General features: G+C 27.9%; 5 protein-coding genes across 5 annotated transcripts; all 5 read right to left on the bottom strand.

Annotated features, from left to right (window-relative positions):
* Nucleotides 1–4,776: 4,776 nt before the first annotated feature.
* On the bottom strand, nt 4,777–5,182 carry OCT59_008409 (uncharacterized protein; the record flags this gene model as incomplete). Its single annotated transcript, XM_066142438.1, has 2 exons — nt 4,777–4,970; nt 5,107–5,182. 2 exons carry the CDS (start codon nt 5,180–5,182, stop codon nt 4,777–4,779), a joined length of 270 nt encoding a protein of 89 aa, XP_065999320.1.
* Nucleotides 5,183–6,144: 962 nt separating this feature from the next.
* On the bottom strand, nt 6,145–6,720 carry OCT59_008408 (uncharacterized protein; the record flags this gene model as incomplete). Its single annotated transcript, XM_066142437.1, has 3 exons — nt 6,145–6,403; nt 6,457–6,581; nt 6,657–6,720. 3 exons carry the CDS (start codon nt 6,718–6,720, stop codon nt 6,347–6,349), a joined length of 246 nt encoding a protein of 81 aa, XP_065999319.1. The 3' UTR covers nt 6,145–6,346.
* A 7,465-nt stretch (nt 6,721–14,185) lies between these two features.
* On the bottom strand, nt 14,186–14,443 carry OCT59_008407 (uncharacterized protein; the record flags this gene model as incomplete). The annotated part of the gene is made up of 1 exon (XM_025327230.2): nt 14,186–14,443. The coding sequence occupies one exon, from the start codon at nt 14,441–14,443 to the stop codon at nt 14,186–14,188; it is 258 nt and encodes an 85-aa protein (XP_025172372.2).
* A 64-nt stretch (nt 14,444–14,507) lies between these two features.
* OCT59_008406 (uncharacterized protein) lies at nt 14,508–15,476 on the bottom strand (the record flags this gene model as incomplete). The annotated part of the gene is made up of 1 exon (XM_066142436.1): nt 14,508–15,476. One exon carries the CDS (start codon nt 15,474–15,476, stop codon nt 14,508–14,510), a length of 969 nt encoding a protein of 322 aa, XP_065999318.1.
* Nucleotides 15,477–18,715: 3,239 nt separating this feature from the next.
* Nucleotides 18,716–20,171, bottom strand: OCT59_008405 (uncharacterized protein; the record flags this gene model as incomplete). The annotated part of the gene is made up of 3 exons (XM_066142435.1): nt 18,716–19,251; nt 19,501–19,826; nt 19,912–20,171. The coding sequence occupies 3 exons, from the start codon at nt 20,169–20,171 to the stop codon at nt 18,716–18,718; spliced, it is 1,122 nt and encodes a 373-aa protein (XP_065999317.1).
* Nucleotides 20,172–20,978: the final 807 nt, after the last annotated feature.

Below are 20,978 nucleotides of genomic sequence, written 5' to 3'. Positions count from 1 at the left end.
AAGTGATAGGTAACACAAAAATTTGCATAATTAATATAATTACTTATGTAAGCATTACGTAATTTCGATGTCGATCATTCCACAAGAATTACTCGAAACAAAAATTTTCTGGTTAAATTTTTTGTAGTTCTTCATGCAAATTTAATAATAATATACATCGTGCATAATATGTGTTTGTAATTAACTTTTGAAAAATCTCACTTAAATCACATTGAAATCCCTATAAAAAATTTTTATCCGAATATTTCCATTATTTCTCCGTGTCTTCCGTAAAAATTCCGTGAAAATGATACGTTCACGGATATCTGTGTTAGCAAGATGAAAATTTCCATGATAAATTCCATGAAAATGATACATTCACGGAAAAAGCATGGAAAGATAAAACACGGATCAGATTTTTTACAGGGAATATTGGATAACAAAGTCACGACATTAGAATTATAATAAAATCACCCTAACTCTAAATCTCTGGCCTCTTTTACTTGAGTCAATATACATTTATGTGAAATATTCAATTTATATTGATTTTTTTTATCAATAATTAAATATTTATATTTAACTGTTGAAAATTAAATAAAGTAGGTATTATTTCATAGTTGTTAATATACAGCTAATATATAAAGTAATAAAACTTGCTTATTTTTATTAATTTATAATAATTTTTTACTTAAATTTTATAGATCTTGGGCGATATCTCTATATCATCACGAATTTGCCGATCATTTCATTGACGTTGTCACTTGTCACATAAGAAAAGTTGTCTATTTTTTCTACAAGCTAGCATTATTCCAAAAACGTGATATATATTTTTTTGCAAAAATCGAAATATTATTCCGATATAAATGGTGATTTAGCATCATTTATAAATTTCATATCATTAATTTCTCAGCAAAAATTTAGAAATTTAATGGAATCCACAATTTGTATATTAATTTGTGGCATTAATTTATTAATTTTATGGTATAACTTATTAATTTCATATTAATTCATAAAATTCTCCGATAATAAATAACTTGTACTATGGAACGGATTACTGTATTATTATTACTATAGATAGGGAATATTTATGCAAAGTTTCAAGTTTCGCTCACACGTATTCACTATCATCATCATATATACAGTATATAATATATTTACTTTCATTGATGTAATTTTAATATAATTTGTTATAATAATAATAATATGTTTAAATGGGTTTTTATAATGATTTTCATAACATTTTTACTAATATTTTACTGTTATTTAAAAACATTCATCATTTTAAATAAATTGCTATACGTGATCTAAAAATGATCGGCAAGATGATATTAAGTATGTCCGCACCATTAAATTAATTAAATTTTAACTTAAAACAATACTTTTATCAATTTGGTTTTTTATTTACCATGTACATACTAATTTTTATAAAAATGAGCGTGAATTTTGAAATTTAATATAAAAATGGAAAATGATTGGTCTAATGTCTTATGATCACTGATAACATCGATTTAAATGGCAAAAAAAAAATAAAATAAAATAAAAAATTTAATTATTTTAGCATTTCTATTGGTTAAAGTGTAAAAAAAAAAAATTTTTTTGTCAATTTCTTATCAATACAACTGTTAGTGTAAGAGAATTTAAGTGTTTTCCAGCCGTTCTCCTTTTTTAGTAATATTAGTAATAAAAAGGGTCTTGTATAATCTTTTTACGTTATGAAAGCAGTTATTTTTATTATACTATTTTATTATAATATTGATTAAAATATTTTGAATATTTTGAATTTATAATTATATGGTATCATTTCTCGGAACAAAAATGTAATAAATACGATAACTAAAGAAATCTACATATTCGTCAAAATCGGACTTTAAACGTACGATAATTTCATTCTATTGGTTCATTTTTTACGGATTAAAGTTAGAAAAATTTTATTTGATTTTATCAATTTAAGTTAGCCACATATGAATTTTTGAATTTTTTGTGATACAATATTCCTTAATTAGTTTTTGTACGTTGTTGGGCGTTTTGTTTGTTGTAACCATGCAAGTAAAAATAACTTTGGTTTCACAATTAGTTACGTTTCACAATTTGGTTTAGTCGCACAAAGCTTTAATGAAAGCATTGCGAGTTTAATTATTTATATAAACAAGTTAATTTTTTAAATAGCTCCATATGAGGAAACATCTTGATAATAAAAATAGTAATAATAATGAATATTTATATTGTTATTGTTATAAATAATAAATGATATATAACTATAACTATACAAATAATATTAAGAAATTCAAACCTACAAAATTTAAATCCTGACCATTCCAAAATGGACCTTCAATTTTCACTATTGATTTGCTCATTATTAAAATCATCAAGAAAAATAAATTGAATTTTTAATAATATTGTTACAATTTTATTTTGATTACTTTAGCTTATATCAATAGTATTTGGATTTATTTTGCATAATTAGAAACGATTTTATCATTTTTTTTTTTATAATAATTTATTTTTTAATTATACGAATCATTTAAAAAAACAGAAAAATCCATTTACGATGAAAAAAAGATTTTAAACAATTATTATTTCAATGAAAAACTAAAAAATAAAAAAAATTTTTTAATAATTAATAATATTAAATGCATTAATTTTTGTAAAAGAAATTTGTTTACCTTAATAAAAAATTCGTTTTTAATTTATTTTTTTTTGAAAAATTAAATTGTGATCGTTATAAGACGTATGATCAAAATCATATTACTACTTTGGATTACTAATTTTTTAAAAGAAATAATATAATAAAGAATAATTTTAAATTCGGTAGTTAAAATTTATATGAACAAAAATTTGATTTCTGACGTAAAAAGGTCTCAGACAATTATATGATAAAAAAAAAATTCTTAGATTATTTTTTCTTTATTAAAAAATACATTAATTTCACAAAAAAAATTAATAAATAAAAAAAATTCTATTATTTTATTTTTTTTTTAGTACAATAAAAATGAGTTCTAAGATTTTTTTCAATATAAAAAAATTATTATTTTGTTTTTAATACAAGAAATTTTTAAAATAAATAATAGAGAATATGATACAAATATGTATTGCTTTTTAATTTTTACTCAAGTTATCTTTATCATAAAAAAATAAATAAATACTAAAATAAATAAAAATAAAAAAAAAAATCATGTTGCTCAATGACAGGCTTACAATTCTATTGATCTCCGTGATACTTTGAGTAAATGACATCACCATTTGAAGAGAACGCATCCCTTTTTTGTGTGCCAGGTTCGTGGCGCAGAAAATTTTTAAAAAACATCATTAAGGATTTTTTCTTCGACATAAAGTTTTTAAACTTATATTTTAGATGTAATTTCACCTGCTCTGCAAGTTTAATTAGGATTCGGAGGAAGGTTATGAATGCCGATTTTGACTTTACATATAATTGATTGATTCTACCGTCTTTGTCGATCGTTTCCAAAATGGATTTCGTGAAAGAAAAATTTTTGTTAAATAAGTCAATAATGATATTTAAAATCGCGTTTGTCGCTCTAAGTAAACTTGAAGAGCAGCCAAAATTACAACTATCTAGTAATTTTTGAAGTTATATGTCATTAAAAAATTATGATTTTCGTTGCGCCACAATCTGCTGGCTGCGCCACGAACCTGGCACACAAAAAAGGGATGCGAAGAGAACGGCCTAAATCGGATAATGAATTTATGGATTTATAAAATTTATAGTTAACTGCATAACTAAATTATTTTTTTTTTTTAATTATTTTATTCCTTTTAATGAAATTCTCAAGAATCGGAAATTTTCAAAGAAAGTAAATTTTCGTGTAATCTTTTCCAAATTTTTATAACATAACGCTGTATTTATTTTTTAAACATTTTGACCAAACATTTTGAACATTTAACGTTAAGCAAATTTTCATAATTCCACGTGAAATACATTATAGTACATGTACATATATTGTGAAGTATGAAATTGTGATTAATTCATTAATTTATCTTTTTAACAATATTCAGACTTGAAAAATTAAAAAAAAAATTGTGTGATTTCATATGAATGTAAACTTTAAATCATATTTAATTATGTACGTCACAAATTCATATCTGTAAGCTGCTAATAAGATCGTGATGACAATAGCTAATTTATTTTATTTTTAAAGATATATGAATGATTTAATTTTCATCAAAATTCTAAATTAAAGAATATCATTTTTTGTCTATAAAAGACCGATTTGAACATAATAAACTAAAATACGCTCAATGACATAAAAATCAGTTTAAAGTTATATTTTGTAGTTTAGTGTATGATCATTTAACAATCTATTATCTATATCTTTGCGTCATTTATTAATTGTGATCGTATTTACAACTAATTATATTATGAGGCTGGATCGTAAGGTTATTCTTAAAAGTGAGGCATTAAAAATTAGCGAATAATATCACTAATTATCAACATGTTAGCTTGGATTGATCGTAAGGCTGAAAGACTAACTCTTAAACGTCTAGGGGCGGGCAGGCATATTTTATGCTTTATACACCCGCTATCCATTTAAGCTTTATTTTGATTTTTAAAACGCGTGTGCGTGTTTTCGAGTATATGATCGTAAAAATAATGTTATATTAATACAGATAACAAGATAAAAAATAAATACAAATCGGGTCATTTACGCCCGTTACAGATAATAGAAGTAAGAAGTAAAATAAATACAAAGGTTCGGGGGACTTTGCCCGTGATACATGAAGAATTTTACTATGCTACTATACATGCTTATTTTTTCTTGATTATCTCTTCAGACCCTTCTACACGGCGGGTTCCTCACTAGCTTTTACCCTATCCTTTAACAAGCCTACTATAACCCTTAAAATCCTCTTCACGTTCTTGCACAAGTCAGTTGGATCTTTGATGGCGTCTTCTGTTAGTGAGATTCGATATTCAGCCTTGATTGTATAGTAGATGGCCTCGATGCTATGCGGGATTAAATACCAATCGGTTGCTGTTTGCATAAAAAATCCTCAATCAGAGATTTTGGGATATCAGTTAGCAATGAAAAAAATATATTTATGTTTTTTTATTTCTCGCAGAAGCTAATGCTTCAAAGGAGGGGAAAATCATGCCGGAGCAAATCTTACCTGTCATGACGATACCATAAACATACCCATACTCTGAGTCGAAGTTTTCATCTACCTTCCGTTTCCTCTTGAGCATATTTAAGTTCATCTGCAGTTTATAAAATGATATGCTTAACGTAATTTAAAAAAAAAAATTGGAAATCGGTGAGTCGGATTTTTTTTGATAAGATATTCTATTAGTTAGTATATGATGTTGCTTTGTAAATGATGTATAGGCATGCCACTACTGCTATACTTTTGATGGAAAACTTTTAAGTTATCCGGACTTGATTCGGAATACAATTTTTGAGATTCCAGGTTTTTTGATTTCATCGCAAAGTATATGATAGTCTTTATTTCTTTAACTCAATCCATCATTCGTCATGCAAACACCCATACTTCTTTCTGCATATATAGAGATTACGGAACCAAATATATTCACTTGATGTTCACCTTCCTTATCTATGCCGAACTTTAGATTTAAACATGTTGAGATATATATTAAAATAACTTAGTTCTAAGTAACGCACTTTCTTGAATTGATAATAATAAATTAATAACTTTTTGGCGTTTATACTTCCCTTTTGATAGTTACTTTCAGGAAGTAAGGAGAAATTTTGGATGTTTTTGAAGTTTGAGGTATAGGCGGAGTACTTACCTGAGATGTAGATGGTACGCAGCCCGTATGCTCACCTAAGCTGAGGAGCAGATGGTGCATTTTCTTCAAATTAGATTTTTGAGATTCTGTATTGAAATAAAAATACTTAACCAAAACTCACTGAATAAAGAAGATAATTTCAAATAAAAATTATGTAATCAATTATATGTAGCGACTAGCGACATTACAAGTGTTTGTTACATTATTAAATTTAGTTTAATTTAGTTTACTAGCAGCGAAAACTAATCTAAGCAGTGAAAACCAAATTCTTAGATCAGCGAGCAATCAATGAAATGAAAACTTTCGACATTTCCAACCCAACATTAATGAATTTAGTTGTGATTAAAGGCGACTGGACATAAATGCCCAGAGTCACTGCAACTAATAATCCTACCATTATTGGAGCTATAATAATAAAAGCATAAATTTTATTATAAATAAACCCATTAATTTCCACCTTTATCCCCATAACAATAATCTTGACCATATAATAAATACAACTTATAATAATGGAAAAGGCTTTTGTAGAATCATCAGTATTGAAATAGCGTACATTCACAACAGTAAGAGAAATAGTAATTGCTGCGTATATTACCACCGTAATTAATTCCCACCAGACTTCCTATATGGTTTGGTAGGAAATAAAAACCGACGAAAAAACTTGTCAGTGTAAGAGTGAAGTCTAAGTCCTAATAAAACAGAAATAAACATACTGATTTATTTCGTTCATCTAAGATTATCTCCAATATATCAATTTTTGATTGAGATGCTTCATATCTCATTCTCTGTCTAGGAGTCAAACTGTCGAGGACTTTCTGAAGGTCCGGAGAGAGTTGTACTGAAATGACAATAATGGTAGTCATTAATAAAATTGAAAATTACTACATACACTAAAAATCTTTAAGTACGTTACCATTATTAGGTGAGTTACCGTTATTAAGTATGTTACCGTTATTAGGTATGTTGCCGTCAACCATTTTGTTTATTGAGAGAGAAATATTTATAAAATATTTTTTTTATTCACCCCTTATAAACAACTGATCGGTTAGTCTATTATATAGTTGATTATGTTATAATGATGTAATGGTTTGCAATACTAATATGACTTTTAGCACGTGATTATGCTTGTCCCACAACTTTAGAACTTTATGTCACATGTTAATGGTAAATCTGGTAAAATCTTACCACAATACCACATTACCCTAGAGAGTGTGATGTCCTCGATCTTCCCCAGTAACACCATCAAAAAAAGCTCGGGCATGTGATTTTTGGGCATGTGATTTTGTTACATACGGCGCAGTTAGTGGCATTTAAATATTTATCGCGTATTATTTAAGCTATTATTTAAGCTTTTCCTTTCTTTTCGCGTCTACATTACCAATACCAAAGAATACAAATTTTTATTTTAAAAAAAAGAGTTGGCTTATTTTATTTACAATAGCTACTTGCAGAAATATATGAAACCTGTAGAATAAACCTAATATCTTGGAAATCACCAAGTAAGCAATAATACCAGTTCAACAAACTAATTTGCAACTGTTATTTGACAGCCTAATTAATGCTACCTTCTCTTCTAGAAAAGCAAAACTAGTCTGCATCAAAAATTAGTAAGGCAAAATAAGTGAACCATGCCATTAACATGGAAGGCATATTGATAGCACTCATTATTTAAAATAATTTATTTTAAATTAATGTATTTTAATAAATTAAAATTGAATAAATTTTATTGTCAAATTAATATTAAATAAAATAATTACAATAATTTATTAATTTAAAAGAATTTGTTTTACTCTTATGAATAAACATCTATAAAATTTCATTATATTCTCAAGCAATCATCTTTGGAGTGGAGTATCTTAGGGTAAGGAAAGTTACTTTAGGCTGAAATACTTATCTTTGAAGATAACATTGACGTTGGAGTATCTTAGGGTTAGGGTAAGGAAAGTTGTTTTAGGCGGAAATACATATTTTTGAAGATAACGTAAATGTTGGAATTTCTTAGGGTTAGGGTAAGGAAGGCGGAAATACTTATCCTTGAAAATAACGTAGACATTGGAGTATCTTAGGGTTAGGTAAGGAAGGTTAGTTTAGGCTGAAAATTTTACTTTTGGAGTTAGTGTTGACTTTAGGAAGTTAATTTAGCAATAACTGCGTATTGCAATTTCAGCCACACTTAGCCGCAGTCAAATCACATGAATCACGTGCCCGAGCTTTTTTTGATGGTTACGCTGGGGGAGTTGATGTCCTCGTTACCGCTCACGTGACTGGCGCGTTTGCGTTGTTATATTTATCTCAGCAACTTAGATTTTTTCGAGTAGTCTGATCTCTATTTGGGGACACGCACAGCAAAACAAGGGGATAGGATCTAAAAATTTTTTTTTGAGATTTCATTACAACTGTAATTTTTGGATAAATTGGAGCATAATTATCATATAAACTTAAGAAATTTTTTTTTGAGGCTATCCCCTTGTTTTGCTGTGCTTATCCCCATTTGTCATTTACCTCGGATGTCACCTGTACTACCATTAAACATATAGCCGAGGGTAGTGTGGTAAGAGTCCCACATTTTAATTGTTCAAAAATCATGTGGATGAAAATAATGATGTCCTTGAGTTTTTTGACATCTTTATACCAGCTAGTGCTATGAAGCCGATGCTGAGCACTTTGCACCTCCAATGCAATTCGATATTTTTGGAAGAAAGCATCAAGCTCTAATCCATTCAAAAAGGAGGGCGATATTTGATCATAGGTTCCTCATTAAGAATTTCCTTAGCTATCTGGGTGCATCTGGTCTGGAATTTACGATTTTTCTTAGATTCTGATTCTTTTTAAGCTCATCGATATCATGCCTTAATTTTTCTACTTCGTTTTGAAGCTTAAAAACCACTCCATCCCGTCTAGAATTTTCAGCAAGATTACACTCTGCTCTCCACTCCAACTTCTCAATTCTGTCCCTAAGTTCGGTGCCTGTGTGATTTGCAAATTTAAATTACAGTGTTAGTAAAAGAAAGTGTGATTTAAAGTGTGATTTTGAGGGAAAACCTATAATTATAGAGTTTATTTTATAATAAGGAATAAGAAATATTAAATATATTATTTTTTAGTTCACAAAAAAAAAAACCTGAACGTAAACCGTTAAAAAATATTTTCATATGAAAGGATTAACGGTAATACGATGGATTGCAAACCATGTTAAGCCAAACTAGTTCTATTTGACAAAATAACAAATATCTAAACCATTAGTTTAATTTATGATAACTTTTTTTCGATTTTTTTAAAAATTTTTTCTCTGTTTATATAACATATTAAATGCTTCACAGTATACTGTTAAATATTCAAATATTCAATTTTTTTCAGATTGACGTATTATTGATAATGAATAATGTGACGTACCAAGAGTATTTTGCCACATTTCTATATTGTACCACGTTAATAAATTTATAAATTATTTGAAAAAATTATTTGAAACAATTTTTGATGACATTAATATGAAATTCTTATGTATTGTTACCTCCTTTAATAATTACACAGATACAATATCATATTTATATGTAATAATTTTAAGATGGATATTTTTTCTTTGTAACTTTATTTTAATGGAAGCAACAGTGCAACTCGATCTTCATTTCGAAAAAAATTCATTTTGGATAAATTAATATTTAATTTCAAAAATAAATTCAAAACGTGTAAAAATTACATATTTTATTGCAAAAATTTAATGTACAAAATTTGTTTATAACAATTAAATCTAATTTAACGTTACAAGGAACTTCATTTTTTTAATTCGTCAAACCAGAATCGCGTTCATTCATCGAGTCCCATGTCCAGTACGTTTACCCGCTGCACAAGAAAAAATGATGTTAATACATTATTAACATGTAAAGACATTAATTTTTATTGAAATAATTACCTTCTCGTTTTATAGGTAAAGCCACTACATTATTTATAAAAAAGATTTTAATATTTGAAAATTTGATAATTAATGTTTTGATAAGTAAAAAAACTGTATATTACCCGCTGAAACAATAGTAAAGGCAAAGATTACTAATAAAAAATATTTTAAATGCATGGTTCCAAAATTTTTTTTTTTGATTTTTATTTTTATGTGATAAATATTTTTTGGTTGAATTTGTTCAAAAATATTTTTTTTCTCTTTTCTCAAGCCATTTTTATTAGAAATTTTTTCAAAAAAAAAAATAATAATAATTTTGATATCACGTACTACACGTAACTTCAAATTACTTTTTTTATTTATAATTGCATCATTTGAAAGTCATATAATTACTAATTAAAGTTAGAGGCTTAGAGTTGATTGTGTCTGTTAACCGGTTAAAGATCTGTTTAATCTGAAGGTCGATCAACTTCACTCCCCAGAGTCCCAGCAGCCATCTCCTTCACGTGACACGTTCTGCATAATCGCACTTTTTCACTTCGTAATAAACCAATGTAAATGAAATGGGATAAAAGATGTTAGAGTTTAGTATTTTGGCCAGAATGAAGCGCTTAAAATTCTCACTTAAAAAAAAAAAAAAATTTTTTAATTTGCTATGATTAAATAGTCTGTCAGCCAGAATTAAGTTTAACTGGTTAATAACCATTAAGATTTTTGAGGATGATTTAATTAAGTTGAAAGCGAAGTAAGTCGTACAAGAGTATGTTTGCCACGTTTTTCCACACTGCATTGCCCAATACCGGAATATGCATTGTCATTCAACTAATAACTTAAAAATATGAGATTTTTTTTTAAAAAAGTAGCAATATGATGATAGATATTGAACACTAACAATTATTCGAACTGAAATCATCTGCAAAATTTATAAATGTAAAAGGCGTCATTTTTTGTAAGTAGGAAAAAATCAATAGAAATTATTGGTGTAAACAAAGTTCTGGTAAGAGATTGTTTTTATTAAAATAATATTGTTTATTAGTCATACATTATGTAATAATTACTACATTATAAAGTTCGAATTGTTAAATCTGAAACGGGACATTGGGCCACTTTAACAGGCTAGCGGCTTAGCGTATAAATATAGTTTTTCGTTACACTTCGGAGTTCGGACTAATAATGCATAATCTTATATTATATGCACTTTAGTAATGAAAAAAACGAATATTTAAAATTAACGTTAAAAATTAATTAATTTATAATTATAATTAAAAAAAAAAACAAAGTATTAAAGCATCATTTTTTTTTAATGAATATGCTTTATTTCAAATATGACAATACAGTACATTTTGATTTCTGTGCCATGTTCATTTGCATCTAGTACAGCGCCATGATCTGACTTCATTATATATCAATAAGTAAACAGTCGTTCTTGACAAAAACATATATACCACGATACTATGTTTACATGATACTAATTATATATCGTATGAAATCTAATGTGCCGCATATTGACCAAGCAAATTGAGATTCCATTTGTGAAACGAAAATCCGTTCTAAACCTTTTACTAATATAATAGCGAAAAGAAAAGAAAACGCTGACGTATAAAATTAGTTAAGGGATATTACCATAAAACAATTTAACTCATCCATACATGGAATACATAGAAGAATTAATGATTTTTGCAATTACAAGTTTATAATATTCCATGTGTAATATAAAAAATTTTTTGAACATTAATAAGACAATATTATTATTGGACAGAAAGGTAGCCATTTCTGTCATAGGACTGGATGATTGGATGAAAATAGACCATTTATTGGCCATTTTTACCATCAATGAAGGGCTGTGATTGATATGATAGCTCCACATGCAATAAAAAGTGTTGTCTTTCAGACGCTTTTGATCATTCTATATTTTTTTGTATTATAAATAAACATTATATGAACTTTTCTATAAATTTTCGTTATTCCCTTTCTTTCTTTTTTTTATTAATAAGTAATTTAATATACAGTAGTTATATTGAAATTACTATCATATGGCACATATGCTGATGCACGTCAGATGTCAATCGACACTTAACGCTCATAGTTAATAATTCATTGAGGGAGATGCTTGAGAACGGCCTAATTTAATCTTCTATCATTAGTCTGTTGTTTTTCAATTTTTTTTAAAAATTATTTCTCTTGCTTCAATTTATAATATATATTAAATACGTATGACATATTAATGATTTAAACTAAAGTGGCGTACCAAGAGTATTTTTCCACGTTTTTATATTGTGCCACGTTAAATTTATAAATTATTTGAAAATAGGTGATTTTAAAATACTATTATTTTATTATTTGAAACGATTTTTGATGACAAATTCTTATATAGTGTACCTCCTTTAAATAATTACATAATAATTAACACAGAAAAAGAATTTTTTTCTAGATACAATATATTTATATGTAATTGTTATAAGATGATTAATTTACTTTATTTTAATGGGACAATAGTACAAACTTGATTCATTTTGAAAAATTCATCTTTGGATGGATTAATAGTAAATAAATTCAAATGGATTAAATTACATATTTTCTTACAAAAAATTTAATATACAAACTTTATTTATATCAGTCAAATGTAATTTAACGTTACAAGGAACTCGTTTCTTTAATGCAACAAACCAGAGTCACGTTTATGTTCTGAATGACGTTTAAATGCTACATAAGAAAAAATGATTAATGATGTTATACTTTATTCACATGTAAAGACGTTAATTTTTATTGAAATAATTACGTTCTCGTTTTACAGGTAAAGCTATTACATTATTAATAAAAAAGATTTTAATATTTGATTAATTTGATAATTAATATTAACGCCAATAAATAAAAAAGTAAAATTAAGTAAAAAACTGTATATTACCTGCTGAAACAATAATAAAGGCGAAGATTAATAACAAATATTTTAAATGCATGGTTCCAAAAAAATTTTTTTGATTTTGATTTTAATGTGATAAATATTTTTTTGATTCGTTGTTCGTGAATTTGTTTAAAAAATTTTTTTTTCTCTTCATCGAACCATTTATATAAGAAAGTTTTTCTTTAAAAAAAAATAATTTTGATAACACGTACTTCAAATTACTTTTTTTATTTAAAATTGTATCATTTGAAGCCATATTATTACTAATTAAGGTTAGAGCTAGTGCTACGATCCGTAATCCGGTCAATTCGGATTGATCCGTTCATCCGAATTGAAATCGGCCGATTATTTTTGACGGATTGATCCGATTTTTAATTCTGACCAGCATTATAGTTAGCTTGGGCCAGTACTAAAAGTTTAGGCAGAGCTAACTCTCGTTATTGAAACTTCAATTCCGCCCAAAATTACAATTTCGGCCAGAATTAAGATTAGTTTGACGATCCGGATTGAATCCGGATGTGCTAATGAGCATCCGAATTCAATCCGGATGGTCTTTTAGAACTCGGATCGTACCTCTAGTTAGAGCTGGTTTACTGGTTAAAGATTTGTTTAACTAGTTAAAGTTTAGTATTTCGAGTATTTCGTAAAGAATTTTAATTTGCTATGATCAAATAGTCTGACCAGCTAAAATTAAGTTTAACTGGTTAAATGACCGGTTATTAGCCCGGTAAGCCATTAAGATATTGGGGCTGAAGTAAAAATGTACAAGAGTATGGTTGCCACGGTTTTCTACACAGCCCAAAATTGGGATAATCTGTGCCACTCTCAATTAAACATCTGAACGCTAATATTTATTTGAACCGCAGTATCTATAAACGAAGGTAATTATTGATATAAGAATACAAGATATGAAAAAATTATATTAGCAATGAATATTTTTGTTTTAGTTTTTAGACGTTAATTTTAATTTCGCCATAGCCTCACTATTAAATATAAGAACTTTGGGATATCTAAACAATAAATTATTTTGTGACTCCTATTTTACCTGTTTATAAAAGATTATTCCTCAGTTAGTAAAATATTTTTAATTATACTTGTTAATACTAGTATTTACAGTTTTAACATAAAGAGAAAGTAAATCTCTCACCATAAACACTATAAACCTTGAAATTAAATATCCGAAAATTTTAATATTTTCATGAAGAGAATTAAAAATTAATCTCATAATAAAAGAGTATTAATGTTGATATATCTGATATCAATAAAAAAATTTACTTGTCTTGAAATATTTCGCTAATTTTTGTATATTATATTATTTTAAAATTGCGACTACGAATAAACTCTCAATTATGGTTTCTTGTACTAAACAGTTTAAGTTGACACTGGTTTGGCATGCAGACCATTTTCGATCTCACCACCATATTTGCCATGTTTTACATTCGATGATAAGCAGAAATTAAATATAAGGTAAAATTACAATATATATACATTATACAAAGTCGTAGGTATATAGTTTGATGTACATAAAAATACTAGAAAGTGGTTTGCCTGAACCATTCATGATCAAGTACATTCTTTGTACTAATTCTCTTATTTCTTAAACCATCTAAAAATTTCATTCCAATTTCCGAATTCACCAAATTAAGATTCATAAGCATCTTTCCAAATTGATATATAAATCAGATTTTACCGTATACTTATTATTTTTCGTGAGTGTTGAATCATCCCAATCCTTCAAACGCTCAGATACTTTTAATCCACTTGCATTACCATACTCAAAATCGGTAAGAATATACCTATAATCTCTGACACCAGGAAGAAAGAGAATGTTTGCAAGCCAAATGTCACGATGAACATAACTGTTTTTATGCAACCAAGTTAATCCGGTAACCACACTATATACCATAGCACGAACTTCATTTTCATTCCTCAATTGAAAGTCTCGGCCTCGTGTTTCAAACACGATCCGTTCAGTTCCTAATTTTGGGGCCTTCTCCTTCCTTTATTTGAATAAGTCCTGGATGACCTATTGCACAATCGTACATTCCCTGTAAAAAAGCAACCCGATCATCCACATCTCCTTCATATGGAAGATATTTCAGTGGGATCATTTTCTCTACCGAGTCATCAAAAAATGTAATCGTTGATTTTTCTAATTTCAACCGTTTTCCAATAGGAACGATTGTGCTGGAAATTGTATTACTCACAGTCCTTATTATGCGTGCAATATTGACGATTATAGAGAGAATAGAAATACGATCCCAACTGTTTTTGATGTCCAATAGATTTGAGAGCGAAACTAAATGATTTAGCGGGTTTGTGTTTGACAGTCCATTGATTGCATAAAAACGCAATTTTGATCCTGCTACAACGTAACATATCATAAATTGTATGTCTCCAAAATATAATGGGTCAAATTTATTAAATTTATCTGTAAGTTCACTCACAGCAACTGGAAAATCATCAATTTCAGCTTTCTCTTCGCCTTTAAATATAAGTACACCATTCGTCCAACATAAAAAATCTGGCCTTTTATTACTTATCGTTGTCATTCCCTGATCCTTACTGTTTCGATCTATTTCAATTGGAAGCACTCTTCCACCAAGATTCTCACGAAAAATCTGGAGCGGGATCCTTATTAAACTATCTATTGCCCAGTGCAACATATCCTCCGATGTACCATCTAGGATCTGCTTTTCAAATATGTCAGACGTAAGAATACAGGAAATGTGTTTTGCTAGACTGCTTTCGCATTCATCATCGCTTGTTTGTATATATTCAGCAAGCTGAGGATATTTACTCTCTTCATGGAAAGAGACGGGCAGTTTTCGAATAAGTGATGCATCGATAAGAGATATGAGACCATGCGCCTTATTTGGGATGGTATCAAATGATTGAATAAGTGCCTCACAGATCAAGGCGGTCTTATCAACTTGCATTACCTGTATTTCGACAAAATTCCGCTTTGATGCTACTAAGAAAGAAGACAAATTTGACACAGAGTTAGCAAATATAATGTTCACTAATTTACTAATTTTATTATTACTTTATGACTCACTTACCAGAAGCAACAGGTTCTATGATAATATGAATATTTTTTGGGTAGGTTTAATAATAAAGATAAAGAAGCAGGAAAGAAGTCAAAAATAAGTAAAATTCAGTATTAACACAGAAAAGACGAAAAAATAAGACATTCACCAACAGGAGGTACAACATTCTCTTTATTTCTTCTATTGGATTTCTGTAACATGAAAGCGATGTGTAAGTAAAGATCCTTAACATAAGGAAGGTACTAATGTTCCGAAAATCGAGCCAACATTAAGAAGTTTCATTGTGGCTCGAAATTAGGAGCACTAAAAGGTACATAGCCGATTCCTCCTTCAGAATCAGAATCAGTTGACCTTAATCAAAGAATCTCATAGTAAGACATAACCGCCACGGCACTAATTAATGACTGGACGCTCTTTCCCGTAGCGCATAGGGTACAGGACGTATTACACTTACTATGCTCGTTAATGTCTCTTCATAACCATAAGAACACTAACCTTTAGTTCTTTAAGTTGCCGTTTTAATATTCAGACTTTTTGTCCCTCCTTAGATCTTGGTTTAAGATTTTCGAACAAAACTTTTAAATCAGTCCCCAGGGTGCCGTATGCCCTCCGTTCCTCTTTTGTATCATTTGAATATTTCTTCAAGTACAAAATCACGTCCCATTGTGTATACGACTGTCTCCAATATTCCGTATTTACAAGTTTATTAAGGACTTTTTCCGTTAACATCTTTTAACACAGATTCTTTAAAAGACATGTTTATACACGACCTTCGCCTACGACACAAAGTTCATATAAACATTTAAATGTACTTTTCTTTTCTATTTTAGTTCTTATTGTTGCATACCTTCTTAGACAATACCCGTTATCTAAAATGTCAAAAGAGGAAGACAAACGTGTTTTGTTGCCTCACTATTTATGGAACTATGTACGCGTCTAGTTTAATCACCGAAAAAGTTATGCATGATCAATTTTTGCATAAGCCACCCACGTGATTCGAAAAAGGAATAACAATAATTCAGTTAATTCGAGTATGCGATTACCCGATGAAAAAAACTCCTTGATCATTTTTGACATGATCATTTTATAATTTGCTTAGATATTTGTAACTTCTGATGAAAATTCTTAGATAATTGTTATTGATAGAAAAAATATACTTCCATATTGTTCTTGTGCTAGAAACGGTCCTTTTTTGATTGACTTTTAGAATTAGCTTAAATCACTATCTCCCATTTTTTTTACAAAGGCGACTAAATCCCATATCACGTGATTTTCAAAAAACCACGCCCACTGGGTAGGTCATTAAGACAGGTATCTGTGCGAAACGTAAGTTACGTAACGTAACATATCGAATCGTTTACATAAAACTTTGTCCTTGACCGGTAAACCGGTTTCCTTTTTAGGATACCGGTCCACTATTTTTGGTTAATTATTTACTAATTATGTAATGCATTTCGTATTCACATCAATTAATCAGCGTTAAAAGTCAATTAAATTAATCACATTAGTTAATATTTGAATATAATATTTTTTTCGATTTATTACCAATAAATAAAATAAATATTTTTATTTTTGTTAGATTTGTTATAAATTATCTCTGTCGACTAACTTTATTAAATTCTCGAAATAATATTATTATTTAGTTATTATTTGTCCCTTTTTTTAATAAGATAATTGAGAAAAACTCTTGCTTCCAGAATAATCTATAAATAAATAACAATAAATATTGTGTCTTAAACAGAAGAAAATTTTACAATTTTCACTTTTACATAGCGTCAGAATATCAATTAACAAAAAGATTTATTGAAAATATCATATTGAGTATATTATTATAATACATGATAATTATTTTGAATTTCATTCATTTGTTTTTCCCTTGTAAGGTTTATTATATTATCATTAGATGTATCGTGACAATGAATGTAGGCAAAAAATATTTAGTTTCAAATTATGCAACGAAACAAAATTAAATTTAAAATATTATTCTAACCAAAAAATATTAATTTGTGCGGTCGATTCACTTGTATAGGAATATGGCTGATGTAACACATGAAAATATTATTATTATATAAGTATTGATATATTTATACCAATCTTTAGGATATGCCCAAAGAATATTCATAATAAATGAAGTTTGTGAGTAGTTTATCGTTAAATTTAAAATTTTGCATTGTTTACGTATTATGTGTTGAATATTTTTCTAAAATTTTTTATGCATTATCTCCTTTATATCCCCTTAATGTTACAAGTATGATATAAGTCATTTTAGAAGTTTGGTTTGCTGTTTTATATGACAAAGTCGTGCATAATACGATAGTGCATATGCCACATCGTGCTTTTATTTTGTAAATGGATGAATTTTGGAGAAACAACAGAAGAATGGGTAAAGTAACCAAACATACAAAACATAATAATTGAGAGAAATACATGCTTTGTTTAATGCTGACTCAACTTCTCAATCCTATAAATCAATGTTCTATAATGACTTTTAATAAAAAAGGGGGGACTATGTTTGCTATCATGAAGATTAAAATCCTCTTCAAACGATGTGACTATATTATATGTTTAACATAACTTATTTATATTTGTATATCTTCTCGATAATCAAATAAAAACAATTGATATTTCAAGTATTTCTTAAAAAAATATATATCGATACATAGCAGCGTATGTTCAATTTTGATATGTTGATAATATGAATGTTTCCCATATGCAATTTTAATTCCGACATTACATTCTAATACTCAAAAATGTAGTTATTGTATTCTGCGCAACGTCACAAAGTTACATTTTATAGCACGTGACTAAATTTGATACCATTTTTTTTACTAAATATTCTGGCATGAATTAAACATTTAAACTATAATGATAAATTTAGAAAGAATCACGTTTTTACCTTTTAACCAGTCTTGCCATTCAACATTTTACAATTCAAGGATTGCTATTGTCACAACATATGATATCTTTGGTTATAAACAAATAACGTTATACATTTTTTATTTATTAGATGATAGTCATATCAATTGAATAGACGAATTATATTGATTCGTTTTTAGCAAATTGCAATATGTTGTAATTATATACAAAACAAAATCCTATCTTATAAGAAACATTAATCTTTAGAAATTCTATACAATTTGAAATATTTCACATTCTTCTACAGAAAAATTTTTAATTTTTCTAATCGATTTTTCATATGAAGATTTACTAGTACTACAATTATCATCGTATCCCCATATAATAAGGTCATTATAACCGAATAATGGACCGTAATCAGAATCATTAAATATAGCATTACTTTCATACACTACACGACTTAAAATGTAATCATCATTGTTAAAAGAAAATATAAAACTATCTTTTGTAGTACCATATCTACCATACGAATTCCACTCAAGAGGATTATATCCTCCAAGAACTTCGTTACTGTTTTTCACTTTAACGATTGTTACTGTGCGAGGTTTATTATCACAAATTTCATGAAATTTCTTTCGTGTAAATCCATCACGAGATCCGCGAAATAATAATTTGAATTCATATGAAGAAGTTAATTCGTCAGTGATTTCTAATTTATCAATCCATTTTGAGATTAATTCAGCGTATTGAGGTGTAATGATTCGTGAATCAATAGTTCTACGTGGGTTTGGTTTCTTAATATTACGATCTGAAAGGCTTAAAAATGTTTTTAATAAATTTACATATAATTCTTCGGGTAAAATCTCTCTATAAGGAAATACTTTATCCATAAATTCTTTAGAAGTTAAATTGTAGAATTGAATAAATGGAATAAATTTTTGTAAGGCGCTCTTTAGAATATTGAAATCATCCTTTGAGTAGTTTATGACATTAGAAGGAAGTTCTGGATGTTGTGCATGTCCCCATTTAAGAACGTGTTCCCAAACTTGAATTTCACTCTTTTGAAAATCATCATTTTGTATTATTGAGATCAAAAGTTTTTCTGAAATTGAGGAGAAATTTAATGAGTTAAATATCTTATCTGGCTCTTTAGCTATCAAATCAGTACAATATTTTTGAAGTTCAGAGAAGGAATCATTTTCAAAACTTGTTTGATATATTAAATTAAAATTTTGTTCCATCCAACTTGCTTTATTTTCAATCAAAAAAAATTGTAAATAGGGAATTAATTCCTGAAGACTAAGTTCATTAGCGGCAATTAAGATTTGAATTATATCTGAATTATCATATTCATTTAAAGAAAGTTTTCCACTATAAATATATCTAAAAATAAATTTATATATATAAAAAAAAAAAATTTATTTAATAAAGTAACAATCATAATAATTATTATAAATTCTCTTCTTACCTTAAGACAATCTGAAAAATTTCAGGCGAAATATTCGGTAATTTAATATGTGACAAAATATCATCATTTTTCTTTTTATTATTTGTTGATAAAATTCTTCGTAAATAAGGAGAACGATAATGTAAAATAACCATATGAGCATGAAATATTTTTATATAAGGGTCGTTACCAACTTCAATAGTAATATCATAATATTCTTCATCATTTAGAATTTCAAGTAAATTGTGTGATAATTTTGGTAATAATTTATTTTTAATCATTATTAATTTATTTATTTTTTTTTTTTAAAAAAAAGGAGAATATGGTGAGAAAATGAACCTTAATTTGCTAATAGAGCGTCAATGGAACCTTATATGTATTCCGACTATTCCGTACAACGTGAACATTAATAGCACGTGACTAAATTTCGCATAAACGAAAATAATGATATTTTTTATCATGGTTTGTTACTACGTCTGACGATCCACAAGAGTTTTAACTTAGAAACCATTTTTTCTTCACTTTTTTCTGCTCTTTATTATACTTTAATATATTTTGCACTTTCAAAATTTTAGGAACATATTTTTATGCAACCCTGCGACGCTAACCTCTCCTAATACCATCAAAGCTCCCCACATCGAAAGATGTCGACCAATAGTGACAACATACCTACTAAAGCTGCCGTCAAAATTATATAATCCTGCCAAAACTTTTCCTCCCTCGCATTTCCGCTGCAGCATGGATCATGTGACAATTGTGACATGTACAACAAAAAGTATTATTTTACCTCTTAGTCTTATAAGTATCCACGCCAAAAACAGTATTTATCCATGTCTAAAAAATTAATTCGTGATCCGCCAGTGAACCATAAAATTTGACTATTAAAAGGCGGTGATAAGTTCATATATATTTTTATCAATAATTTAGAATCTGCGATTCTGGAGAAAAAATATGGGATAACTCGCCTTCTATTGGTCATAAAGACATAAAATCATTACCATTAGATGCGTCTCAATGAGACGAATCCGATAAACCAAATTTTATTTTCATACGACCACTAGATGATGAGTTATCTTTAAAATTTTAAA

The sequence above is a fragment of the Rhizophagus irregularis genome, chromosome 16 (assembly GCF_026210795.1).
Source record: "Rhizophagus irregularis chromosome 16, complete sequence".
Lineage (NCBI taxonomy): Eukaryota > Fungi > Glomeromycota > Glomeromycetes > Glomerales > Glomeraceae > Rhizophagus > Rhizophagus irregularis.
The sequence above is the reverse complement of the archived record's forward strand: the minus strand, read 5'-3'. Positions and strand labels throughout refer to the sequence as shown.